The 24,534-nt window shown below is 41.2% G+C and overlaps 1 protein-coding gene across 3 annotated transcripts in view; it reads left to right on the top strand.

Moving 5' to 3' along the window:
• PIGN (phosphatidylinositol glycan anchor biosynthesis class N) overlaps positions 1-19,354 on the top strand; it is a 99,247-nt gene extending 79,893 nt beyond the window's left edge. For all 3 annotated transcript variants that reach the window (XM_041475998.1, XM_041475996.1, XM_041475997.1), the window contains 7 exons: positions 1,523-1,609; positions 4,341-4,396; positions 4,874-4,949; positions 6,326-6,399; positions 9,178-9,220; positions 10,902-10,954; positions 19,027-19,354. In XM_041475998.1, the coding sequence (XP_041331932.1) occupies positions 1,523-1,609; positions 4,341-4,396; positions 4,874-4,949; positions 6,326-6,399; positions 9,178-9,220; positions 10,902-10,954; positions 19,027-19,150 (513 nt within the window). In that variant the 3' untranslated portion in view covers positions 19,151-19,354. The remainder of the gene's footprint in view (positions 1-1,522; positions 1,610-4,340; positions 4,397-4,873; positions 4,950-6,325; positions 6,400-9,177; positions 9,221-10,901; positions 10,955-19,026) is intronic.
• Positions 19,355-24,534: the final 5,180 nt, after the last annotated feature.

Genomic DNA, 24,534 nt, shown 5'->3' with positions numbered 1-24,534 from the left:
CTGCTCACATTGCGACTTAGCTCTTAGGTTAGGTGTACGGTTGAACAAACTGGGGCTGTGCCACTGTTTTGGTCAGATCCCAAGTGCCAGTTACAGCGGTTTGCGTCTTGGAGACAGGTGGGTGTGCGCCACAGCTCCCCTTGGCTTCTCCCAGGTGAGCCCTCCTGGCTACATGTGCATGGAAGTGGCCAGAGTCACTTGAAGAGAAGTGTTGGTACACACCTTTCCTTCCTTTTGCAGCTCATAATAATTAGGGAAAAGTCCTGGAGGTTGAAACCTGAGCCAAGACAGTCAGCAGAGCGAAACTGACACATACTTTGGTTTTGTGGTGCTCCTACAAGCAAGACAGTTCTGAAACTTGAGAGAGCAGGCTTTATCAATTCAAAACTAGAAAAGAGAAATATAAATAGGAATAATTTTCTATTTATGCTACCTTTACTAGGATAAGTTGTGTGATGGTGTTTTGTAGCATCTTAGGCAATAGGGATGGAATCTGAATATCACAATTACAATTAGTGTGATGCCACAATTGTGACTGAAGGTGTTTAGCATCTGTGGGATGTATTTTTTCTTCCACTCTAGAACCCACTCTGTCTTTTGCATCTTGTTACAAGCATCTGTGATGCTTGCCTGTCTGCTGTTAGTCTGGTGTTCTCTTCATTGTAAAATAAAATTATATTAAAGTAGTATTAAACACCAATAAACACTTCACTAATCAAATGCAAATGAAAAGAATATAGGTAGCCTGTAATTATGTTTTAAGTTGTCACTCACTGTTTGTCAACATTCACTTGAGCCTTTTGATTTCATGTGAAAGGAACAATAATGCTTACCCCTGCTTCCTATTTTTACATTAGAAAATATCATCCCTAGAATGCCTGTTAATATATGCTGCAAAGTGAATCTTGTATTGGATAATACAGCTCAATTCTCTGATGAGAGATTATTTTAAATTAAAATGTTGTCAGTCTTGAATGTCTATTACTTGATTTTTTTCTTTTTCCCAATATAAAGGAGTTCATTGACCTCTTAAATTCCATGAAGATAATTTCTCTTCAAGTCAAGTGATATTGTGCAGAGGGCTGAGTAGAGGAGATGGAGAGTATTTTACTATTTTCACTCACAAAATAAGTCAAATGAGGATAATTGCAGGCTTTTATTTCTGAGGATCTTTATCCATATGCTCATGTGAGCAGTGAAAGTGTATGTGTGGAGGAGGAATATTTCTGATGAAAAAAGATAGTTATAAGTCCAAGGCATAGAAGTTCATTTTTAGTGTAGATAACAGCGGAAGCTTCACTCTTCATTTGATCGTCTCACTTGTACAGTCTTTCTGGCAGATTCATTAATTCATTAAAGTAGAATGAAAACATGAGGAATGTTTGCAGTCCTTATTATAATACTGTAATACCAGGCAATAGGGAAGTAGGTTTATTTCTCATTCATTTCAGTAAAAATACAGTGGCTCTGTCCAAGTCCATTAGTTCATATTTGGTGTTGATTCCTTCTGCTGTCTTTTCAGCTTGCTGTTTTCAACTTCACCTGTACTACGGATATAACTCAGTTTCGACAGCTCCACCTGGATGATGTCCGGAGGTCCTTCTTCTTTGTATCCTTTGGTTGGTTGCTGCACTCCAGGGCAAAAAAAGGGTTTCAAAAGGACCTGCAGTCAAATTTGTAGCCTGGTACTCACTGAGAACAGAAGCTGGTGAAGATGATTTGACTCATATCGCTCAAAAGGCAATGGTCTTGTACATTATGCATTTTATCAGGTAGTTAAAAATGCAGTTTTAGAATCTGGTTCTTTGCCCCCTTATGGCCATTTCAGCTGAGGTGAATTTTCTTCTGAGGAGTTCTGTTATCAGTTTGGTTTTGTTTGACTTCATTGTGGCTGGAGAGAATTTGCTCACCTTCACAAATCAGTTGAAGTAGGTGATATTAAAGTTATTCTCATTTTTAGAGCATGGCAGTGTGTTAGGAAGCAGATGTTAGGTAGCAGGAAGATGAAGCAAGAAGGAAAAGTTCCTGCAGGCTCGTAGTGAAACATGTTCCCAGAATCTGGCCTAGAATTATTTATATCTTAAGTGATTTCTGCTGATAGAAATTATATGGTCTTAGGAGAGAAGAGCTGTTTGTTCACTAACATAGCAGTTAGTTTGTGTTCCTGTAACTTATACTGCAGCTGATTTTTTTTTCTTAATCGTGTACATTGATAACAGTATCATTTTTCTCTTTCATTGTGAGACTGCAATTAAGTGAAAAGTATTTGGTAGCAAGGAAGATGGATGGGCAAATGGGAGAGAAATTGAGCTAGTCTAGAGCACAGGGGGGTTTTACGCAGGTCAGTTACTGTATCTGGGGAAGAAGTTGTCTCAATTCTGGTTCCTACAAAACGAGGCTTTATAGTTTGTCACATAACCAGCTCTGAGAGGGTGGGTCACAGTCACAGAGTCCACGCTTTTGGAATTTGGAACTGTGTTGTTGGACATTAGGAACTTGCAGCAGAGAAAGTGTAACAGATACCAATTTAAGAAGGCAGATTAATGATAAGAAAGAAGGCAAAACGATTTGCTAGATGCTTGATGTTTGTCTTTGCTTTAGTATACCTAAAAAGAGCTGAAACCTTGCAATAAATGCATCAATTTCATTTGCTATTTTAACAAAAAATATGCTAACTTTAGTAAAGCTACTGCTGTCAGTTACTAAATACTAGTAAAAATAAATCAACTAATCCAACTGTGTTTTTTAAAGCTATAACTTAGTACTTCTTTGACACTGGAATGTAGCTATGCTAGTTTTGGCTAGAGTTAATTTTCTTCATGGTAGCTAGTGTGAGGCTGTGTTTTGCATTTGTGATGACAGCAGGGTTGATAATGCAGTACTTGCATGGAGTCAAGGCCTTTTCTGCTCCTCACACTGCCCCACAAGTGTGAGGCTTTAAAACACTACTTTAAAACACTTGAGTGTGTTTTGCTCAGCTCTTGAAAAAATAACCAATTCGCAGATCTCCTTTGTCTGCTCAAAACATGTTGTGTCTTTTTTAAATGTAGATGCTGTTTAATGTTTAGAAATAGTGGTCTTAGAGGAGAAAAACCTTTTCTGCTAGAGCAGTCTTACTGCAACTATGACTCTGAGCTGTGTGTGCCTTAAGGTTGTCCCAGGGCTCCTGTATTGGGCCCAGTAGCTGGCATCTGCTGAGAAATCACAGAGCCTGGTCTTTGAGGAGAAGATTCAGATTGCTCATGCTTAGCATTTTGATTAGACCTGTGTGTTGCTGGTATTTTCTTGTTTGTTTTATTGCAGACCTGCTCTTATAAATCTCAACCAGCAGAACTGCACTAGACTGTTAGACTGCCGTGTTAGGGAACTTGAAATGATGTGTTAAGGCTTCTTGGGAAGCCTGATTTCTCCAGTTATGCTGACCTAATCCTTCCAAAATATTGCATGCAGAATCCCAACGATTCTACTGAACAGTTGGTAACAAATTGTTTATTGAGAGACTTAAATGATCCAGTGCAGGAGCTATAATAGGAGCATAAGGACCTGAGGGAGCTCTGGCAACAGCAGCCCATCCTCACTAACTTATGACCCTCTGCCTCATGCAAAATAAGTTAAAAGCCATTCTTCAGCTGAAGCCATATGAGCTATAATGGGTTCCAATGAGCTCAGGAGCAAGAAAAATACCTTTCATGGGCTCATGTAGTAGCAAGTGTTTGTGTCTGGATGAAAAATGGAGTGTTTATCAAAAAGCTTCTAGCTGTACAGATACTGCTGGAGTCATCCTCCCTCAAGTGAGGAAGAAAATGGGAGTCCCATAATGCTATGGGTAGACTCAGCATAATCTTTGGACAAAAAAAAATCTATAGTAAGGATAGCATAGGAACTTCTAGCCTTTTTTAAGAGGTCAGTTCCTCAAAAAAGGAACCTCTTCCACGGTCAGTTCCTCAATAAAGCCATCTCTTTTGTAGTGCAGAACACATGCATGTGCCATTACTTCCTGCAAAAGCATGTCTTTGAATGCATTGCTGGGTTTGTGGTCCAGGGATGTATTCATCTTGCTAGGCAGAGGCCCAAAAAGCCAGCTGCAGCTTTCTTACAAGGGCCTCAAGACAGGCTCTAAAAACTTACCTAGGCAGTATGTCTTTTAAAATTGGTATAGTTGTGTATGATATCTAGGGCAGAGCTAGAAAATGCTTTGGATTTCTTAATGTGCTGTAAAACTGTAGCAGTGGAACAGCTTCTTGTGGTTTCATGATAGAATTTCAAAGTAAATTGGAATGAAGGAGGAGAAATGTGGGTTTTATTTTTTTATTTAGTGTATTTTCCTTAAATATATCTAGGTTTTCTTCATAGTGACAGCCTTTTTTGGCACTGGAAATATAGCTTCTATTAACAGGTAAATTTTATTAATTTATTTGAGACACAGAGTACAAAAAATTTTTCCTGCAGTTGACGTACTAAATGTAAATTTAGCTAGCAAAATCAGGGCAGAAGAATCAAAGCAGTAATCAGTGGAGAGATAACAATTTATTTTGTTTTTGCTCTCTGTAACATCTACCCTAAAAGCCTGAGCTTGTTGGTTGTGAGGCTGTCTCAATTCCATTAGATGCTATCAGGATGAGCAGAGAGAGCTTGGTTGCCCACCAACAGCGTGGCACCTTGAAAAACACAATCAGAGAAAAACTGTAGAGAAAGACAGGTGAGGTTGGCAGTCCCTGCTGATTTAATATTTCATCAAGAGAAGATAAAATTGGAAGCCTTGTTTAAAAATGTATATACAACCCAGTATGTTACAGGGTCATTAAAGGCTGGGGTTTTTTATATGTAAAATGCCATTTCAAAGATATGTAATGTCCTTTTTGTGTTTCTCTAGTTTTGATCCTGCTTCTGTCTATTGTTTCTTGACTGTGTTCAGTCCCTTCATGATGGGAGGCTTGCTTTTACTGAAGGTTAGTAATCTTAGCCTGATGAGATTTTCTCAGAGAATTGTGGAATAAATAGCATATCACATGTTGTTGTTACTTTGCAATTCATAAAAGAACATGTGTATGTATTTGAGCTTCATTAGGCTTCTTAACCATGTGTGAGGCTTTCAGCCTTTGTAGTGTTTCTAGAGAGATCATTTTGTTTCCCAAGGGAGAAGCTGAAGTGTGGGGAAGTGTAATTTAACAGCATTGGGTCAGTTTATTGTATTGAAATGGAAATTTCAATTGTTGAAAGTACTTTAACAATTTTTAAAGTTATAAGCTTTTCCTGTAGTATAATATCAACAGAAACATTGAGGAGGAGAGATATATATATATATATATATATATATATGTATATATATATATATAAAATCAGCTCTATCTACATTAAATATAGGTATTATAATCTATTAATTATAATCTATTAATAATCTATATTACATTAAATAGAGGTATTGAATGTTCCACCGATTAAGTTATCATTTTACAATGGCCATTATTTTCTGTATTTTTTAATAGTCTGTCAGAGATTGGATTGTACTTCTGGTTTGCAAGGCGCGGTAGCCCTTTTCTAGTATTTGAGTAAAGCATCTGCCAGAGGGGGGACACTGAATCTATTTGTTATTACTAAAATAAGCAGTGTTTTCTACCACTGCTTTTTTTGCTGCTTCTGTCCCAGAGGAAGCAGACTGAAGTTACAGGCACACTGCATGTTGTCCTACAGGACACAGATCAATAGTGCAAACCTTCTGGATGCCAGTAGTCAGGTTTTATACACTGCTAACGTAAGGGTTGCAGATTAACTTTGGAAGGAGCAAAAGGCAGCATTCATGTTTTCTAGTTTGATTTGTTCTTAATTTACTGAACCATTTACATTTTCTTGACTTGGCTGTAGAGGGGCAGTGTGACCCTTGCCTTATTGAATGCCTTCTCTATTCAGACTTCTTTTGTGATGAGATTGTCCTTTACACTTGAAACTCTGCAGCCTGTCATGTGAGATGCTGGATCTGAGTAGTTCTGTCTTCTAGCCTTGTTGAAGTATTTATCACTGGATAAATGCTAAATGGATAAATGTGCTAAATGGATAAATGAAGTAAGGATGTGCTTTAATTATAGTTTTCGATATTACCTCATGGCTTATTTCACTGCAGTTGAGCTATGACCATGGAAAGGGGTTTTTATTAATTAACTGAAAATGTTTCCTGCAAAATTATTTTCTACCCTGTCTGGCCAATATTTTATTTTGTAACATACCCATTCTGTGATAATTTCAAAAACAGGAAAATGTTTCCATAACCTGCCCAGGTTCTTTTTGTAAATATGACTGTAAGCCAAAATGTAGCTTGTGTTTTGAACAGGTTGCGATCCCGTTTGTTCTGGTATCATGTGCTTTCGAAGCTGTTCAAGTCACAACACAGCTGTCTTCTAAGAGGTACATTACATTAGTAAGGGTTTCAAATCTATTTTGGAGGAATTCAGAATTTTCAAATCTCAGTGTAAATTTAAAACAAAAACCCCCCTATTAGATCTCAATGTTGCTTTTGTTGTTGGGGCTTGGGGTTTTGTTCATTGATTTCTGCAAGTTCAGGGGTTTTTTCCTTAGTGATAAATGAGTATAAATTGAAGTGTTGGCCTTGTCTGAAGCAATCAGATATTTAATATTCTTTGTTAGCAATACACAGAAAAGACCCTTTTTCCTCCATAATGTTAAAAATGAGCAGAATTTAAAGTCTGATTTTTACTTTATACTGCATCTCTGCCTATAGCATAGTATTTTTTAAATAGCCCATTTGTAATGTAACCAATTTATAGCTTTGTAGTGCTGACCTCACCACAAATACCATTAAAAAAAAAAGGCACTGGATGCCCTTGCATTGCAGTTCAGTGCTTCCCAGATGTGCTCATGTGTTTTACATGCCAGTCCTTTCCCTGTCTCTAAGGACTTTTCGTAGTATGGGTGCCCCGTCTCATGGGGTGCTGTATTCAGACTTGAAACATGTTTTCCCTCTCTCAAGACTTTATTTTGTTAGCCCTGCTCACCCCATTCAGCAGACCTAGTGCACATGACTGAATCCTCCGCTCATCGTGTGATATTATGGATGGTGCTGAGATGGAGGAGGTCCCTGTCAGCCCTGTGATTTTGTCACTATGGGATGTTGTGTGGGGTTGATCAAAAGTCCTGCTTGTGTGTGGCAGGAGGACTTCAAGGACTTTCTCCTGCGCATTGCTCAGCTGAGTGTGAGGAAGCTGCCCTCACTTGTTGTGATGCTCTCTGCTTTTCTGTTTGCTTTCATCCTGCCTGACCCTGCTGTTGTCTCCTTGTACAACACCACCTACTACCAGAGAGAGATGGGACACCCCAAAATGTGACTCCTTGGTGGAGGGCAGCACGACACTCCCCATCCCTTTTACCTGCTGTGCCTTAGCTGTGTGCGCTGTGCCTGCATCGTCCTCGGACCCCCAAAGAAGGGCATTCATCCTCATGCCCAAGGCTAGTACAAGGGCAGGGCTGCATTGAGGAGCTGGGGTTGCTCAGATGACCAGCTAGTGGTTTCCATTTCTAGGGCTCAAGCATGATAAAGGTCAGCATTTCCCAATTTGTGAATGCTTGCCTTGGCAGCACTGATGATATTGCAGACTTTTATGGAATGTGCATCTGAGTGTGTGAGAGGGGAAATGATACTGCCTTCATAAACCAGGGGACACAACTATTTCTGTGCCACTTTGAGGCTGTGGCTGTAACTCTGTCTGGTGTTTGTGCCAGCTTCATTTAGCTGTGCTCAGGTAACAAATGCAGTGATAGTGCCACAACATCCACCTGGGAACAAGGCAGAAACTGCAAGGCGCACCCGGGATCCCCAGAGACGTTGTGCTCTGATTGCCAGTTAATGCTGCTGCTGCCCCTGCTAGGTAAATTAAGCCATCCCTGGGAACAATCTTGTCTTTGCAGTGTATAAATATGCCCTGAAATTAGTCTTGCCCTTCTGTTGAGAAAGGCTTTCTGCAGTTTAGAAGGGCAAAAAGTGGATTTTTTTGATTTGGACAAATTGCTCCTAAAGTCCCTAATTACAGATTAAAGACTTTTTTTTTTTTTTTTTTTCCCAGTGGGGAATATTCTGTCCCAATATGTTCTTGGAGCTTGCCTATAAAAATTCCCTCTAGCTGAGTGCCTCCTAAGCACTATTATTGCAACATCCTATCTATCTGAGCCATAGGTTAGCAGAGAGAAGCCTTTCCCTGTGTCTGAGATACAGTTGGTTTGTTGCATCCTGATTTACTAATGAAGCACAACTGATGTAGGCAATATCAGCAAGTTCCTCATTTGGAGGCATTGGTATGGGTATCTCCCCAGTATGCTCATGCAAAGCTGCAGCAGGACATTTTCCAAAAAAACATTTGTAGTTTTATAATGGTAGTACTGATAAATTAGCTGTATTCTAGTTAAGGACTTTTGTTAATGGGTCAGCTGTTTGCAACATTACTTCAGTGTCATTAACTTAGAAACCAGTTTTAGCCAGTTACAGCAATTGCTTTCATGTAATTTAGGATTTACATAGTTGAGGAAAAGAAGATTAGGTTAATGGGGGGGAAAAAATAGCTCTGCCTCCTCCCTTCTGGTTCCTTTTACTAGCCTAAGCCTAACTTCCAGAAGTTAACTGCTACCTGTAAAGAGCCCCATGGTTTGGGAGCATACCACCAAAATGCTAGGTGTTCCCAGAGCAAGTTATGGGCATCCAGAGATTTGGAAGGAGGCAAGCAGCTCCTTTAGCAGCCTCAGACCCAGCAGAGTGGTTGTCAGCAGGGTGGGACTGAACAGTTCAGGTACCTGCCAAGCAGCTTTGCTCACTCTTGAGTCCATCATGAAGCTCCTAAATCAGCTTTATTTGGTCCAACCAGCACACAGCTCTCTGCATCAAGAATGGGCCAGATGCTCCTCGTAAGATTCTTTTGTTCTCCAAAAAATGACTCATGTTAGGTTTTCCATTGCAAAATTGAAACCCTATAAATGTGAAATTATAAATGCCAGATGTCCTAGTCATGCATTTTAATTGTTTTCTAGTAGATTGAAATGTACCTGATTGTTTGAAAGGCAAATGCAAGAAATCAAATCTTTATTTGATTTCTTTCTGTGGGTTTTAATAAGCTTTTAGTAGCTGTGTCCATAAAGAAAGGTTGATGGTCTGACTTTGCTGGGTTTTTTTCTTTGCAGCCTTTTCCTCATTGTTCTTGTGATTTCAGACATTATGGCTTTGGTAAGTTGTTGTTGCACATTCTCTTCAAATAAGATCAAGAAACAGAGTTCTCCTAATTCCATCAAGAGAGATCTGAATTTGTTTCAGACTTCAAAGTTTTTTCTAACTAGGGCAGAGAATTGGATTGAAATCCTAGCATAACTTGGAGATAAAACTCTTCCAATCACTGCTTTTCAAAATTCATGTAATTAATGCTTCTGAAGAAGCAATGTTCTCATAATAATTAGAGACAAAATGAAGCATTAACATTTGGAGTTCCTCATGTGCTTTATAATCAAATTCCTTGGAAAAAATTAAACAAGAATATCAGTTGTAGCTGTGTGCAGAGTTTAGTTAATTGTTCAGGAATTCCAGACCTTTTACCCACCCCAGCTTCTCTTGAAAAAGAGAGGAAAAGGAGAAATGCTTTACCCACCAGCTGCATTGGACTTGTCAGAATCCAGGAGATCAGCAACATCCAAAAAGACATTTTGTGCCCTTTGTAATAAGCTGTCAGGAAATGCTCTCTTCAGAAAGCCTGCATCCACAAACCAAGCCAAAACAACCCAAAGCTGAACAATCCCCCAGCACAGTTTTTGCAGATTAAAAGTGTATTTTTGTTACCCACTCCAGCTGTCTTCAAATCAACAAGCAGTGCCACTGGTAAATAGAAACCTTTTCAAATCAGCAGGTAGAGCTGATATTGTCACTTTATACGTGCTGGTTTTGTTTTATACCTTGGAGTAAGCATTCCTGATCTTATTTCTTAGTACAGTGTGATCTGTAAATATCACTTGAAAACAGGAAAAACAGTGAGTAAAAACCAAATAATTGCTAATTTGTCTTAGAGTGAGAAAAGGAGAAGGTATGGCTGTAGTCAAGTTTCAGTTAAGTCTATGTGACTAATCTGCTTTTATGAACTTCCATAGGAAAAGAAATAATATACCAATAAACCACATTCATAGCATTTCACTAATAAAATCAGTGTAATTAAACCAAAAGAAGACTACAGGTACTTACTGGTGTGTAGCAAGCCCCAGTATATCCAGGTCTTATAGCTCATGTGTTCTCCTGTTTTGGTTTAAGTATTTTGAAACAATGTACTTGGTGTACCAAAAAAAAAAAAATTACCTGAGAGATTTGAGAAGATGTGTAGGAACTCTGTCAAGAAAAGAGAAAGTAGCAGGGCAAAAAGAGAACATGTTTGTAGTCTTGAGTCAATGGGGCCACCAACTAGAACTAGGGGAATTCACTAATAGGTAAATACTATGTTTTCCCAACGTTATTCCCACTTTACAGGTAGGGAACTGCCAGAATTGCCCAAAGATATTTGTGTTGAAATTCCATGACAACTTTTAGGTACTATGCATTATTTGGCATGTTGTTATTTCAAACAATAAGGTGGCTTGGCTTTCCTTTTTGAAGTTCTGGTGTTTCTCTGGTTTTTGCAAGCCAAGCTAGACAGAACTTAGTCCATCTCTTGATGTTTTTGTTTGATACCATGTTAAATCTATTTCTATTTAGATCTATTTCTAGACTATTCTTTACTGCGGTCCAAATGATCATTCCTGGAAAGGTGTTGTGCTTATTCTATGTGAAGAATTAGAAATTTGGAGTAAGCAGCCTGAAAAAAATTGGGTTGAATTTTGTCTTTCAAATTGTGCAGTGTTGATATACTAATCCAAGTTGTTTTATTTCCTAGCATTTTTTCTTTTTGGTTAAAGACTATGGAAGCTGGCTGGATATTGGCACAAGGTACAGTACCTTTTTGGCTTCCATTGCAATTTTAAAGTTTCATGGGTTTATACTATTGTTTATCTACTCGTAATTCTTGTCATTTTTCCCAATTACTTTGCTAAATCAAATGCTTTTGGGATGTTCCACGTACTTTAAACACATGTGCATGCATACATGTACATATCCCAAGCTAAAACTTGTGCCAGAGCAATACAGAGTAAGTAAGAAATCCAGCATGGCAAGAAGTACAGTTGGTAGGATCTGTTTGAAGAGTAATTACACAAAAAGTATTTTAATTAATGTTTTGCATTTTAATTAATTGTAATCACTGTTAAAATAACAATTTATTGAAGTTGTTAATTATCTTATTCCTAGTTAGGCCTCCATACACAGTTCACTGTAAATTAGTGAACCTTGTGGAAATATGTTGGTGGCTACCAAGGCCCATGCACTTATCCTCCCCCTAGCTGGGGAAGAGTTTAGCATTTAAACATAGCAATTACAGCTAAAATAAGAGAATTTGTTTTGCATTATGAGTCATATTAACCTCACATACAAGGAATACACATTTCAGATTTACCTTCCCTGAGTTGTGAAAATAGACAAAATGCTGTAGTAAGCTTGGTAGGAATGCATAGTTTCTAATCCAGCCAATCTGGCCACTTGACACTGTTATTTAAACAGAAGCTGAATAGTGACCCATTGTTAATATTCTCTTTAGTTTACGTGTGCTCTGTGCTTTGCTTCTGTGAGCCCCTTTGTTCCCAGCAGCGTGAGGACATGTGTGCGCACGTGTTCTTTGGCAGTTCCAATTCTTGCTCATCGTTACCTTCTGAAGGTTCCTAGTGGCCAGAGGTACATTTAGATTAAACAGTGAAAATGTCACTTGGGCATCCCACTTCCTTGCTGTGGTCAGTTTATGGTAAGTCAGAGGGCTTCATCCTTTGTTTTGAATTCCTCTGCAGATTAATAAGGATATTAAAACCCTCAGAAAATTTCTGTTCTGTTGAGCAAGAAGTTTTATCATTGGGAGTTAGCAGCAAAAGTATGAATTGTTACAAGTACACAAAAGCTTCCTCTCTGATACATGGTCTTCATAGCTAGAGCTTTACAACAGTAATGCATTGCTGGATCTATTTCAGCTGGAAGGTTGCCTTATTCTGAAGAGTTTAGGAGAGCTCATTATGCACCACTAATTCTGCCTCTCTGTGTGTGTGTTTTGATCACTGAAGAAGGCACTGAAAAAGGCCTTTCGAAAGAGTAATTTGTGATTAACTTTTAACATGGAAATTCATAATGTTCAGGCAACCTCTGTCATTACTTCACTTTTGAGTGCTTGACGCTACCACCTACGTTATTTTATTGTAGTCTCTATATACATGTCTTATATGTAGGTGTGTATATGCACATAAGAAAAATAATCAGGTTGCTTAAGAAAGGAATTGAAGCCATAGGTGTGGAGCTAAGTGGTCCTTCCATTATCTGCATGAGCATTATTTTGGTACCAGAACTTTCTCCTCTGAGCAGATTTCAAATGTGTGATCCTCAGGCTTGGCAAAATTAGCAGGAAACAGCAGAAGATTTTTTTTTTTTTTTTGTTCCTGAAAGGGAAGATGAGCTTCAAGGGGTTTTGGGTAATTCCCAAAACCAGTGGGAGTGAGATATTAACACAGCTCTTTCCTGTCCTCCTGTTGCAAGTGCAGTGACAGCTCTGTGGCATTCTCATTGCAGTGTTGTCTATTGCTGCTTTGACAGCAAGGTCTGAAAATACCCTGTCTTACAACAGGCAACATTTTCCATGTTGCCAAAGCTTTCCTGAGAATAGGATAAGTCTTTAGGGACAGCTGCTCTCATATTTTTCTTTTTTTCTTGTCACACTGATAGGAAGTACATATGTGTGTGTCAGCAAAAATATCAGGATTTGTGTTGTTACTGGTTAGCACATCAGTGAAATCAGAGGTAGGAAACCAGCAGCTTAGTTGCCTGGTGGAGATTAATTCCTCTGAAGTCTCTCAGAGCTCAGTGGTGTATGTGCCACATTTGTAAAGCTTCCATGTGTGTTTCCTTACTCATCCTGTTTTGTGGTGATGGGCTTTCCGGGGATTTTCTAATTACCACATTCAAAAGTTCTCTCTGTTCTCTCTCTTAGTAAGAATATGCAAGTTGAGTAGGAGACTCATTAGGCGATATTTGGTTTTTCCAACAGCTAAGTTTCATGTAGATGAGCTGGCTTTAAATCCCTTGCAATAAAAAGACCTTCACTGCTTTTTCACCTTGATGTTTTCTTTCCTAGTGGATCTCATTGTTTGGAAGTAAGGTTTGTTTACTGAACTGACATCTTCTATTTTTAAAAATTTCACCCCTAACTCCTGGCTTTTTGCATCCTATTCTGCTATGCCTTAACCATATGACATGACATTTTACCATGCCTCACATTTTCCTTAAGAATATGATGTCTTTATTCTCCCAGTGGAATTCACCAGGTCACATAAATGTTGTCTTTGAATGGAGGAAGATTTCTACCTCTTCCATTCTTCCAGTTTGTTAATAAAATGCTGAGCAACAACAGATCCAACATAGAGTCCTGTATTACCACATTCTGCAAATTATCAACGCACCACTGATTTCCTCCTCTCAGTAAATTATCAATTACCATAAATATTTATGGCTTCTTAGTAAGTTTTAAAGCCCCTTTGCTTAATGGTGATGCCAAAATCAATGTAAGCTTATCTTTCAGAGAGTGCTTTTCATTGTTTTGATATAATAATGGGATAATAGTCTTGCAGGGAATGCAGAAATCAAAGCAGCAGCTTAAATAAACTTCTAAGGTGTGCTTAACCTTGCCCTCTACCTATATTCCTTGAGGTAACCTGAATTGCATCATATGACCAGAAGAACACACCACTAAATTTCTTTAAAATTTCTTTTAAATTATAATGTAATTTTCCTAGTGTTTTTGATGTATTAATGTGTAGTACATGATCATGCAAAGTCTGTTCTGACAGGTCCTTTTATTTTTGAATAACAGCCAAATGGAATAGCTAGCTTTTCAGCTTCTTTGTCACTAAAATAATTTCTCTGCAGCTTAAATGGTGTTTATCTATCTGTCTGTAGATTTCCAGAAAGAGAGAGAAATAGCCTTTAAAGCCTGCTATGTCTTTACAGTACATGCACTTTGTAAATAGTTGTATAACCTGATAGTAAAGATAAACCTTAAAGGTTCTTTATATGGCTATTATATAGCTTTATACAGACACATACTGTACTATTCCTTCTCTTTATAGCTGCTGGAAGATAAAGATATGATCTTAACTGCTCTTCTGCCATTTCAAAGGTCAGGGGACGTAAATAAAGCACAAAACTGGGGTTTTATTAGGTCTTAGGAATAACAGAGTCAGTTTTGGGGTTGGGTGCTGGGCCTTCTTGGTTGTACTGTTAAAACATAAGTTTTGTGATTTGTTTTTGGTGAAACTGAGGAGAGAGGGTGTGGCATCCTCTGGCTGAAAAAGCAGGAAGCTTAAAATTCAGAATCTAAATCTGGGGTCTCGGTGTGTGCTTGGGAACAGTTCAAGGAGCCTGTCACAAAGAAATAATGTCTCTGGACTCTTCTGGAGAGTGCTTGTCCAAGTCTTTGCACAAGTTGTTTTTGTTTTACTTATTTTGTTCCTAGTTGTTTTAATTGCTATGGTGACTTACTCCATCTTCTTGTCATTCCAGCTTCTAATCAGGTCTGTCATCTTAAGAATTAGCCTGTCTTGGGAGAAAGCCAAGTTTTGGAGCAAGATTGATTCCCACTGCTTATCCCCCTGTTTTTTTTTAATATCTTAGATTCTTCTTGTCTTTTTTTTTTTTCACCAATATAGACTGTCACAAAGCCAGGAGGTGGTAGTATATCATATGTTCTCCTTGTGGTTCCTTGACACTGAAGCAGGTGTCTTGCTCCCTGATAAAAAAATTTCCTACTACCAGCTTTGCCTGTTGACGTTGATCCGTACATGGGCACTCACCTTTCCATTGAACGATGCTGCCTTACTGTAGATCATCCTTGATCCCCCACATCTGCTACCTCTGCCATGTCATCCTTTATAAGCATTGCCCCACTGTGCCCTGTTATGCTCTTCTCTTGTACCTGTTTAATGGCTCTTCTTCCTCCACATGAATCTAATTTGCCTGAATCTCACTCCTTCTCATTAGCTCAGGTTTGACTTCTGATGCAGAAAGCTTGTTTTGAGAATTACCTCCTTCACTGTAACTACAGATCCAGTCAAGGGTGCAGGTTCTGAATTGTATAAGGATCAAGATTTGACACGGCTGTTGTGGCATATACCTGGTTTTCTTTGTTTAAATACAGCATTACCCCAGTCTAAGATGTAATTTACCAGGCAGAGCTGCCTGCAGGCAGTGCAGTACCAGTTGCTGAGCCCCAGAGATGGTGGCTGTTTGTAATTACATGACAAGCAGATTGAAATTGTTTTTATTGTGCTGTATGACATTATATACAGATATTTGAATGTCTGATATTTTATTAAAGGAGCATAACTATGCAGACCTCGGCAATATAGCAAGGGAGAAGTGTGTGCAACACTCTCTTCTTTACCAAAGTACAGAGTATCCAGTCCTTCAACTGACAGGTGGCTAAGGAGAGTTTGCAAAGACCTTTTTTCTTTGAGAAAGCCCAAATCCTGATCATATCTGAAAGAACTCCTTTTGGGGGATGCACAGGAACTCAGATGTCTGTCGGAGGACCATGCATGGTTTGTGATGGCCTTGGGGTGTCTGTGGGAATAAAGGCAGGGTCTTCATTTGGCTTACGATTTTCAGATTTCTCATTCACACTTTCTTTGGAAGTTACAAGGAAAGTGATGTTTGCTGCTTACATGAAAAACTAGAATTCTGGTGTCAGGTAAGAAGGAAGGCTGAGGTGTTACCAATAAGGCAGGAGAATCTTAAGTGTCCAGCTGTTTACCAGAGTGGCTGTTCCCTTAGGAGCCAGCAACCTTATCTACCTGGGGTGAATATACAGTCCTCAAGGCCACCATGAAGATAACTGCAGCAAGACTTTGAGTTTCATCTGTCAAAGTGTCCTTTTCCATGGAGAACTGAAACCAAAGTTGTAACACACCCAGGTGTTCTTTCAAGGGCAGCTCTTGAGGGAGTTTATCTTTGTTGTTGTAAATGTGCTGTGAACTATGAAGTCCAAAGTGCACTGCCCAGGTGACAATAGGCTTTGTGCCTGACTTCATGCTCTCCCTGTGCCCCTTTTTACACCTTTCCCACAGAAACAGGACAGGAGCTTTGCTCTTGTAGACATGCTGCTCTGCCACTCATTATTCTCATTGAGGTCTGAGCCCTTTTATGATGGTGGATTTTTCTAATTGATTTCTTAAAACTATGCATTTTGAGCAAGGCGTGTGAGGTGTTTTAGTTAGACTCAACTGAAACAAAAATCTTACAGCATGCGTCAAGTCTGTTTTCATGTTCTCCATGTTTGGTCCTTTGCTTGCTGGCACTCTGGCTGTGGAAGAACTTTTTGGATTACTTTTATTCTCCCACACTCGTTAGCAACCCAGCTTTGTGGAGAGCTGGTGCTTCTCCACAGGTCTAAATTGTGCTAGACTAGCGCCAGAGTTGTCACAGTCTCAGGGTTGTGAGGATTGATAGTGTTGGCGTTATGAGCTTTACTGCTCTTCTGTGGCTAAACTCTCAAACTGAATGAGTCCTCTGGCAGGAATTCCAGGTCATTAAGCCAGTTCCTTGCAATCCTTTTTTGTGACTAAACTCAGACTTCATCGAGTCTGAAGTTACTCTGTTTGTCCTAAAGAGCCATTTACTTTGGAATAATAGGTATGGGTACATCAGGAGGTATGGGTACCTCTCATGTCAGAGTGCTAGTTTCTTCAGTAATCCCAAGAAAAACCAAAGCCACACTGGATGCATAATGGACACGGGTGCAGCAGTGTTTCATCTGCAGCTCTAACCTGAAATGTCACTGGTTTTGGAAGATTTCTGGTTTCTGAATGACTAGTGGCTTACATTAACAGTACCCGATTCAGATCTTACAGAATCACACAATGGTTGAGGTGGGAAGGGACCATTGGAGGTCACCTAGTCCAACCTCCCTGGTCAAGCAGGGTCCCCGAGAACACCTTACTCAGGATTGTGCCCAGATAGCTGTTCTCCAGGGAAGGACACTCCAACAGCCTCTCTGGGCAGCCTGTTCTGGTGCTCACTCACCTGCACAGTAAAGAAGTTCTCCCTCATGTTGAGGTGGAACTGCCTGTATTCCAGTTTGTGCCCATAGCCTCTTGTTCTATTGCTTGGCATCACCAAGAAGAGCCTGCATCCATCCTCCTGACACCCTCCCTTCAGATCCTCACAGACATTGAAGAGGTCCCTTCTCACTTGTTTCTGCTCAAGACTGAAAAGGTTCAGCTCTCTCAGCCTTCCCTTGTTAGAAAGATGCTCCTGTCTCTTAGTCCCTTGATCATCTTCTTAGCCCTCCACTGGACCTGCTCCAGGAACTCCCTGTCTCTCTTGTGCTGAGGAGCTCAGAACTGGATACAGCACTCCAGATGTGGCCTCACCAGGGCTGAGCAGAGGGGCTGGATCACCTTCCTCGACTTGCTGGCAACAATGCTCTTCCTAATGTACCCCAGGATATCTTCTTGGCCACAAGGACACACTGCTGGCTCATGGACAGCTCATTGTCCACCAGGACACCCAAGACTGTCTCCATAGAGCTGCTTTCCAGCAGGTCGCTTCCCAGCCTGTCTTGGTGCTTGGGGTTATTCCTCCCCAGGTGCAGGACCCTGCATTTGCCTTTGTTGAATCTCAGGCCGTTCATTTGCTGCCCATCTCTCCAACCTGTTGAGGTCCCTCCGAGGGGCTGCACAGCCCTCTGGGGTATTGGCCACTCCTCCCAGCTTTGTGCCATCAGTGAACTTGCTGAGGAGGCACCTGCACACGTGGCTGTCAGGTTTGACTGAGTGGTCTATAATCCAATTCCCCTGCATGAAGGGAAAGTCTGCCTTCCTCCAGACTTTCTCCCTGATCTCCTGGGTCAAAGGTTCTTGAGAGCTAGCCTTGGCAGTGAAGGCTGAAACCAAGAATGCATTCGGTACCTCAGCCTTTTGTGCAGCCTCTGTTGCAAAGGTCCCTGCTCCATTCAGTAGCAGACTCACATTTGCCAGTTTTCCTTGTGTTATTGGTGTCTTTGAAGACACCCCTCTTGTTATTCTTGACATCCTTAGCCAGATTTAATTCCAAATGGACCTTGAACCCATTGAACACAGAATACTGAATGTCCTGGATTGAATCTTAGTCTCAGCCTAAACAGCCCATCTGTAACACCAGTGAAGTGAACCTCAGGTAACAGAATTTGAGCAAGCAGAGAACAATCTTGCTGCTTGTTAGGCTTTTAATCATTAGTGGCTTCAGGACATCCTAACCCAGAAGCTGCATTTTCATACTGTGTTTACTAGGCACTCTTGAACTCGTCTCTTTAATCTCTTAGCATGTGCTACCACAGCACAGAATTCTACAGATTTTAGCAATGTTTGGTGAAAAAGTAATGGGGTTTTGGTTTTTGGTTTTTTTTCTCTTGAAGCTGTTTGTCACTAGGATAGTGTTTTCTCTAGAAAATTGCACTTCCATCTGCCATGAATATCTGAGTTGTCTTACTACCAAGGAATGTCTGCCTGATGGCAAGTTCTCTCTAGATTCTGTTATAGTTGACAGCAAATGAAAGTTTTGCAATTGTTTCACTCACATATACTGAATTATCCATTTGAATTAAAAGTACACCTGGTACTCTTACGCACTTGGTGTATGCTCCGTTGTGTTTTCTGTTGTCCCCACCATTTTATTTCATCAGAGACTTGGATTTTTACATGACAGGACTGCTATAATACTTGTCTTCTAAGAGCAGTGTATATAAAATTACATCCTAGGTGTACAATTAGGCCTACTTAAAATGGTGAAAAAAAAAAAAAAAGAAATATTCAGAGGGTTATTTAAGTCAGGGTCTTTTTTTCTCTTCTCTGCAAATTTGTATTTTTCTCTCACTTTTTTTATCTGTCTCTTCCTTGCAGCATCAGCCACTATGTGCTGGTGATGTCACTGACCATATTTATGATGGTGATGAACGGACTGGCCCAGCTGTTAACTACACAGAGACTTGGACTTCCCAGGAGGAGTAAGCATCATTCCATGTGATGAAGCATCCTCAGACTTCCTCTGAATCAACCTCCAGCTCTGGAATGTAAATGAGGGTTAATGGACTAGAGGGCCAAAATCCCATCCAGCCATCGGAGTGCTGTGCTGATACAGATTAAATGCTGTCACATGACTGAAATTTGCATTTCAGGATGGTGATTTAGATACCAATGGGAATATGGGAATAAAAAAGCCTTTGGTTATTCTGTGGAAGTGTACACATTTCTTGAAAATGAAAACAGCGACAAATTTTTTTTTAAAAATACATAGGCAACTGTCTTTTGGGTTGTGTTTTTTGGGGAGGTGGATTTTTTCTTTTTTTGTTGTTATAACTTGGCTGCCACCTGTTTGTTTACACACACTCTCATTAGGAGTCTGTGAAGTTCTAGCTTAATTTAATGTCTTGCATAAGCACCTCCCAGACAAAGGCATGAATGGAATCAGTCTGGGCAGGTCACCGATTTGTGTGTACTTGACGTGGCACACGCGTTGGAATATCTCTGAAACAGGCTGTGCTTTTTGCAAGCCCTGTCAATGTGCCTGTGAGAATATCTTGAGGCAGGTTAAGGCTGGTGTGCTGTGAGGCTGTTGCTGTAAGACAATATCTTTCAGCTCATCCTGCTGTGAATTGCTGCTGCCTCCTGAGCTTGGGCAGGCTGAGCAGTATGACACTCAGGTAGCTGATCCAAATGAAAAGGAGCCTGGTTCAATAGCAGTCAAATTCCCTGGGCCAGCTCATGACAGGGTGGGCAGGAAGGTTAGGGCTGATTGTTTCCATAGCAGCCCAGAGTTAAATCAGCATAAAGAGGTCATGAAACTGCAGCTGAAGTTGCTGGTTTTCAGAAAGTGATGCCATGTGGAGGCTTTTTTTGGTGTCCTTCTTTCTCTTTCCACTTATGTTCTCCTCCATTACTGTAAGCATCAGTAGTGGCTGCACAATGAATCTAATGCAGATTCCCTGTGATACTGATTACAAGTGAGAAGCAAGGAAAACAAAAAATGTTGTTCATTCTGGCCCGTTCCATGATGGCATCACTAAAAATTGTGCTGTGTAATACCCCTGTGTCACACTCCCGAGTAGCAGCAAGGCCTTTCTATCTGGGAGCTGATGCATATGGTGCGTGATGCTGGCAGCCAAGGCTAGACATGCATCATGGGGGCTTCTCCAATGCTCTTTCCAGCCATCTGGCATTTGGCCATGGTCACATGTCTGTTAAACGCTCTGAAAACTAGTCATCCCTCTGCAGGAAGTTTGGCTGGGAAAAACCAGTTACAAACCTCCATCTGCTTCTTGGGTACTAGAAAAAAAAAATGGCATCACGGGCCTGTAGTCATCCATGCAGCTTCAGAGTACCTTATGAGAGTGTCTGAGTACTGTTACGAGAGTTATTTTTTCCACTAGGTGGTGGTCCAGTGGTCTTATTGGGCATGTTGCCTCACAGCTGGCCTCAGTTGCAGCAGATATTTTGCATTTGTTACAGGCTGTACCTGCAGGCTGCACACCTAAAGGTGGACGTGCCTGGTGCTGGTGGTTGTACCCTACAGCCAAGGCAAGGAGCAACCATGAGCAGCTGGGAAGTTGCCACTATGGCACAGTCTGTGTATAGGCATGGGAATGTGCCATACTCATTCCAGGATCCAGTGAGTGTCTGCTGTGGAGAGCTATCCTCACCTCAGCCTCACTCCACAAGTATCTACTCCACAAGCATATACTCTATCATTGTGCTACTTACTGCATCCTCAGCTTTCTGTGCCCTAGCTGATGTATTGAGACCTCTGTCCACAGTGCTTCCCATCAGTACATAAAGCTCTAAGCCATTGACCATCCCAGTCTCCATTGCTGGAGTGACTGCTTTGCAGAGCTACTGTCTGTAGAACAAATGCAGCTGAACAGCTGGCATTGACGGGGTGTGAAGAAATTGACTGAAAAATTGGGAATGTGGGACTCACATGGCTGCCACCTGTAAGTCACACCTTCTGCAAGCTCATCAAAACTGCTTGTTATCTACAAGACCAAATGGATGTCCTACCTATCGGGAGGTACATACTGCTGGCACTGCAGGGTCCCTGGGAGAATGCAGAGGAGCTCAAGCCTTATGCCTTTTTTTACCACAGGGGCTGGTAATAAAACAACACCTCAGCCCACTGCATCTGGTGCTGCTCATCTGTGGTAGTAGGAATAATCTACATACTCTGGTGTGCAGGCAAGTGGAAATGAATGTGCAAAATGCAACCTGCATCAGTTACTCTTTCTGCTTATGGTTTCCATAGCACCTTTTTCTCCAAAGTGCGTTTTGTTTCTTACATTGTTCCTTGTAAGAGAAGAAAGGGGACAATGAGCACAGGGGAATATTTGCAATATGCGTGTTGTTTTTCCCCAGTGCTGCTCTGCAGGGGTTTGTTCCTGTTTGCCATTTGCTCTGGTTGGGCCATGGTGGTAGCAACCTCAGCTGCCCTTCCCCTTTCCCCCTCTGGTTCCTTGCATCTCTGTGCTATTTGTGAATTTCTATCAGAGACCACGGGAGTGCTGGAGAGCAGCTCTCATGGTGAGGCAGGATTGGCTGTGCTATTCTCGTGTCTCCCCAGGGGAGGCTCTTGCTGGAGTCTTGGCCCGCACTTCTGGGTTGACTCCAGCATGGAAAAGTGTCAAAAATTCTCCCACTCAGCTATTTTACACAGCCCCATGGGGTGTGTGACAAAGTCGACTCTTCCCTCTCACAGATGCGTGTTCTCCAGAAACAAATGGCATCGACAATAAAGCATTCTCCCCAAACTTAGCAGCTAAGGTAGGGAGTAAAATTCTGTGTTTGGCTGTTTAAACTTTCTTCTGTTCTGCTTTTGGGTCTTCAAGCATCATCATCCCTCTTCATGGGGTCCCAGCAGGATTCAGGCCACAGAAGGGGCTTCTGAGCCAGCAGAGGCTTCCAGCACACATGAAGGCAGAATTTACCCCAAGCCCTTCTGCCTGCCTTCTTTCACCTGCAGCAGAGTTGCACACTCTCTGACTCTGGAGCAGGTGATGCTACAGAGGGTAAAAGCCTCAGGCTGGAAAAGGCAGGTAAATGGACATTGTTATTTATGCGAAGGGTGGCACAACTTTTTTTTTTTTTTTTTTTCCAACTAAAAACCTCTGCAAAGCTTCTGTCTTCCTGATTTCAGATCCATGGATCCCTGAAGAGCTAACCATAAACCTAGAGTGCCCATCAGGTGGTGTAATACAAGAGAAACTATACTGAAGAGCAGCTGATACAAAGGTCTTGTAATCTTCAGCACTAGGAATTGTTCTCTGCTTTTTGGTTATCAAAGCTGTACACAGCAGCCTTTTGATATCTGCCCAGGGAGTGAGCTGTTTTTTCAGAAATGATGAAGCCTAGATTGTATCAAGACCTCTTATGACTCAAACTAAATAACTTCCCCTTCTCCCTCACAGAGTAAATCAGATTTTACAAGCTTTAGTGATTTCGATGCTGTGCCTGTTCGTTGTAAGTCTGGTACAGTCTTCACATTTTTGAATGAGAACAAAGATATGAATGAACATTCATGGCCTCAGTCAAACCTTAAACTGTGGTGTCTGGTTTGGAGAAACCGCAATGCAAATTTTTTTTTCAGCTCTTACCACCCCAGCTAATTTGTAAGGATGTGATGCTCATTACTTCTCCAGATTGTTTGTGTGAATCCTGAAGACCCTTTTCCTATGGCTTTGGAATGGTGGCGGTATTTCACCCAGATGTCTTTGGCAAAAGAGATGAGAACATGGAGGGTGCCATGCTCTGCATCTGATAGATGTGGGGCTCTGTGAGCAGGAGCCAGCTGAAGAGAATATTTTTGGGAGCTATAGTTGTGGTAGGGAAGGAAGAACTTCTGTCTTGCACCTACTTGGGGTGTGCTGTGTGTCACAGTGGTGGGACATCTCCAGATGCCCCCTTCTCCATCATGGCTTCATGCAGCCTGAAGGTGAAAAACTGTCTTCTCCTGTTGTTGTCTTTGGGAAGCTGCTTGATGAGCTTCTCTGGCTGGGGAAGGTCTGGGAACCTGTCTTGCAGAGTTTCCAGGTGTGTGGTACAGCCCCACATCAGTCCTGGTTATCCATCCATGAGGCAGGGGTTATGGTGAGCTGGGGCTGACCATCACAGCAGCTGGCGGTCACCAAGTGATTTGCAGTTCTCTTTGGTCTCTCTTAGTAGTGTTGAATCCAGTTCATCTGCTTATAAAGGCTCTGAATTCAGCTGCTTCCTGCAAGAGCTCCCTCCTCACCCCACGGCAGGGCACAGTATTTCGCCATTTGAGGACTGAAAAGAGAAAGAAGAAGGCTGAAAGCATGGCATTCTCCCACTTCCCATGACCTTTGAAATCAAGCTTGTTGATATTTTCATTATTTGTTTATTTATTGACTTATGCTTGGTATAACTTTCTAACTTTGAAGGTGGATAATGTAAAGGCAATGACAACACACCTTGTTTTGTTTGCATTTTATTTTTCACATGCGTTGTAAGAGCAAATGCCTCTAATGTTACATAAAGTGAGGTTGACTTAAAGGCTTACCTTTTGCTCAGGTCAATACTGCAGACAAACCTGTTAATAATGGCTGGATATCATCCAGTGCTTTCTCTGCAATGTGGAGAAAAAGCACCAGACCAAGTTCACCCCAGCTGTCTGTGACTGCAGTGGGACTTGGCCAGGAATGGAGCCCACCTCTGCTCTGAACTTCCTGTCGTCTGCACCCTCCTTCTCAGGGTGTCACCTCTCCTGCAAGGAGGCCCTTCCTGACCTGAACTGTCCTGTGACCCAGTGTACAGCCACCAAGTCCTGCACACCTGATTCTGGGGTCATTGGTTGAGCAAGGGACAGGGTTGTGTAGAGTCAGGTCTGGGAAATTTGAATTTAAATTTAAATCACTGCAAAAGCAATCACACCTGGGTCCAAACCTGGGTTTTTGCCTCGAAATGAGAAGGTAGAAATATGAGAAAGCCATGTATCACTACCACAGCTCTTCACTGTTCCCACTGCCTCCTCTTCCTTCTTGAGGGGGTTGCAGCTCTAGCAGTACCTGCCCAAGCCTGGCTCCAAGCTTCAGCAACCACAGGCTGATCCAAAGGGCACATGTCCAGTAACAAACATTGCACTATTGAACCACTGGCATTTAGGGCTGGGGAAACCCCTGACCAAGACCTAGACTCCTCTAATTGAACTTAGCTTATCGCTCTTGCAGAAATGCTGAAGGACAAGGCATTCTCAGTGCAGTTCTCATATTGACTTTCTGTGGAGTAACCTTAATATATCTCAACAGATGTGGCCTTTTAGTGATGGACATCATATTCTGCCTTCTTGGCATGTGAGGCAGTGCAAGACAAAAACTGCAGAGTAATTTCAAGAAATTTGGTGGT

Source organism: Pyrgilauda ruficollis, unplaced genomic scaffold (assembly GCF_017590135.1).
Source record: "Pyrgilauda ruficollis isolate IOZ18807 unplaced genomic scaffold, ASM1759013v1 scaffold37, whole genome shotgun sequence".
NCBI classification, from domain to species: Eukaryota; Metazoa; Chordata; class Aves; order Passeriformes; family Passeridae; genus Pyrgilauda; species Pyrgilauda ruficollis.
This window is presented reverse-complemented; position numbering and strand designations above follow the sequence as displayed.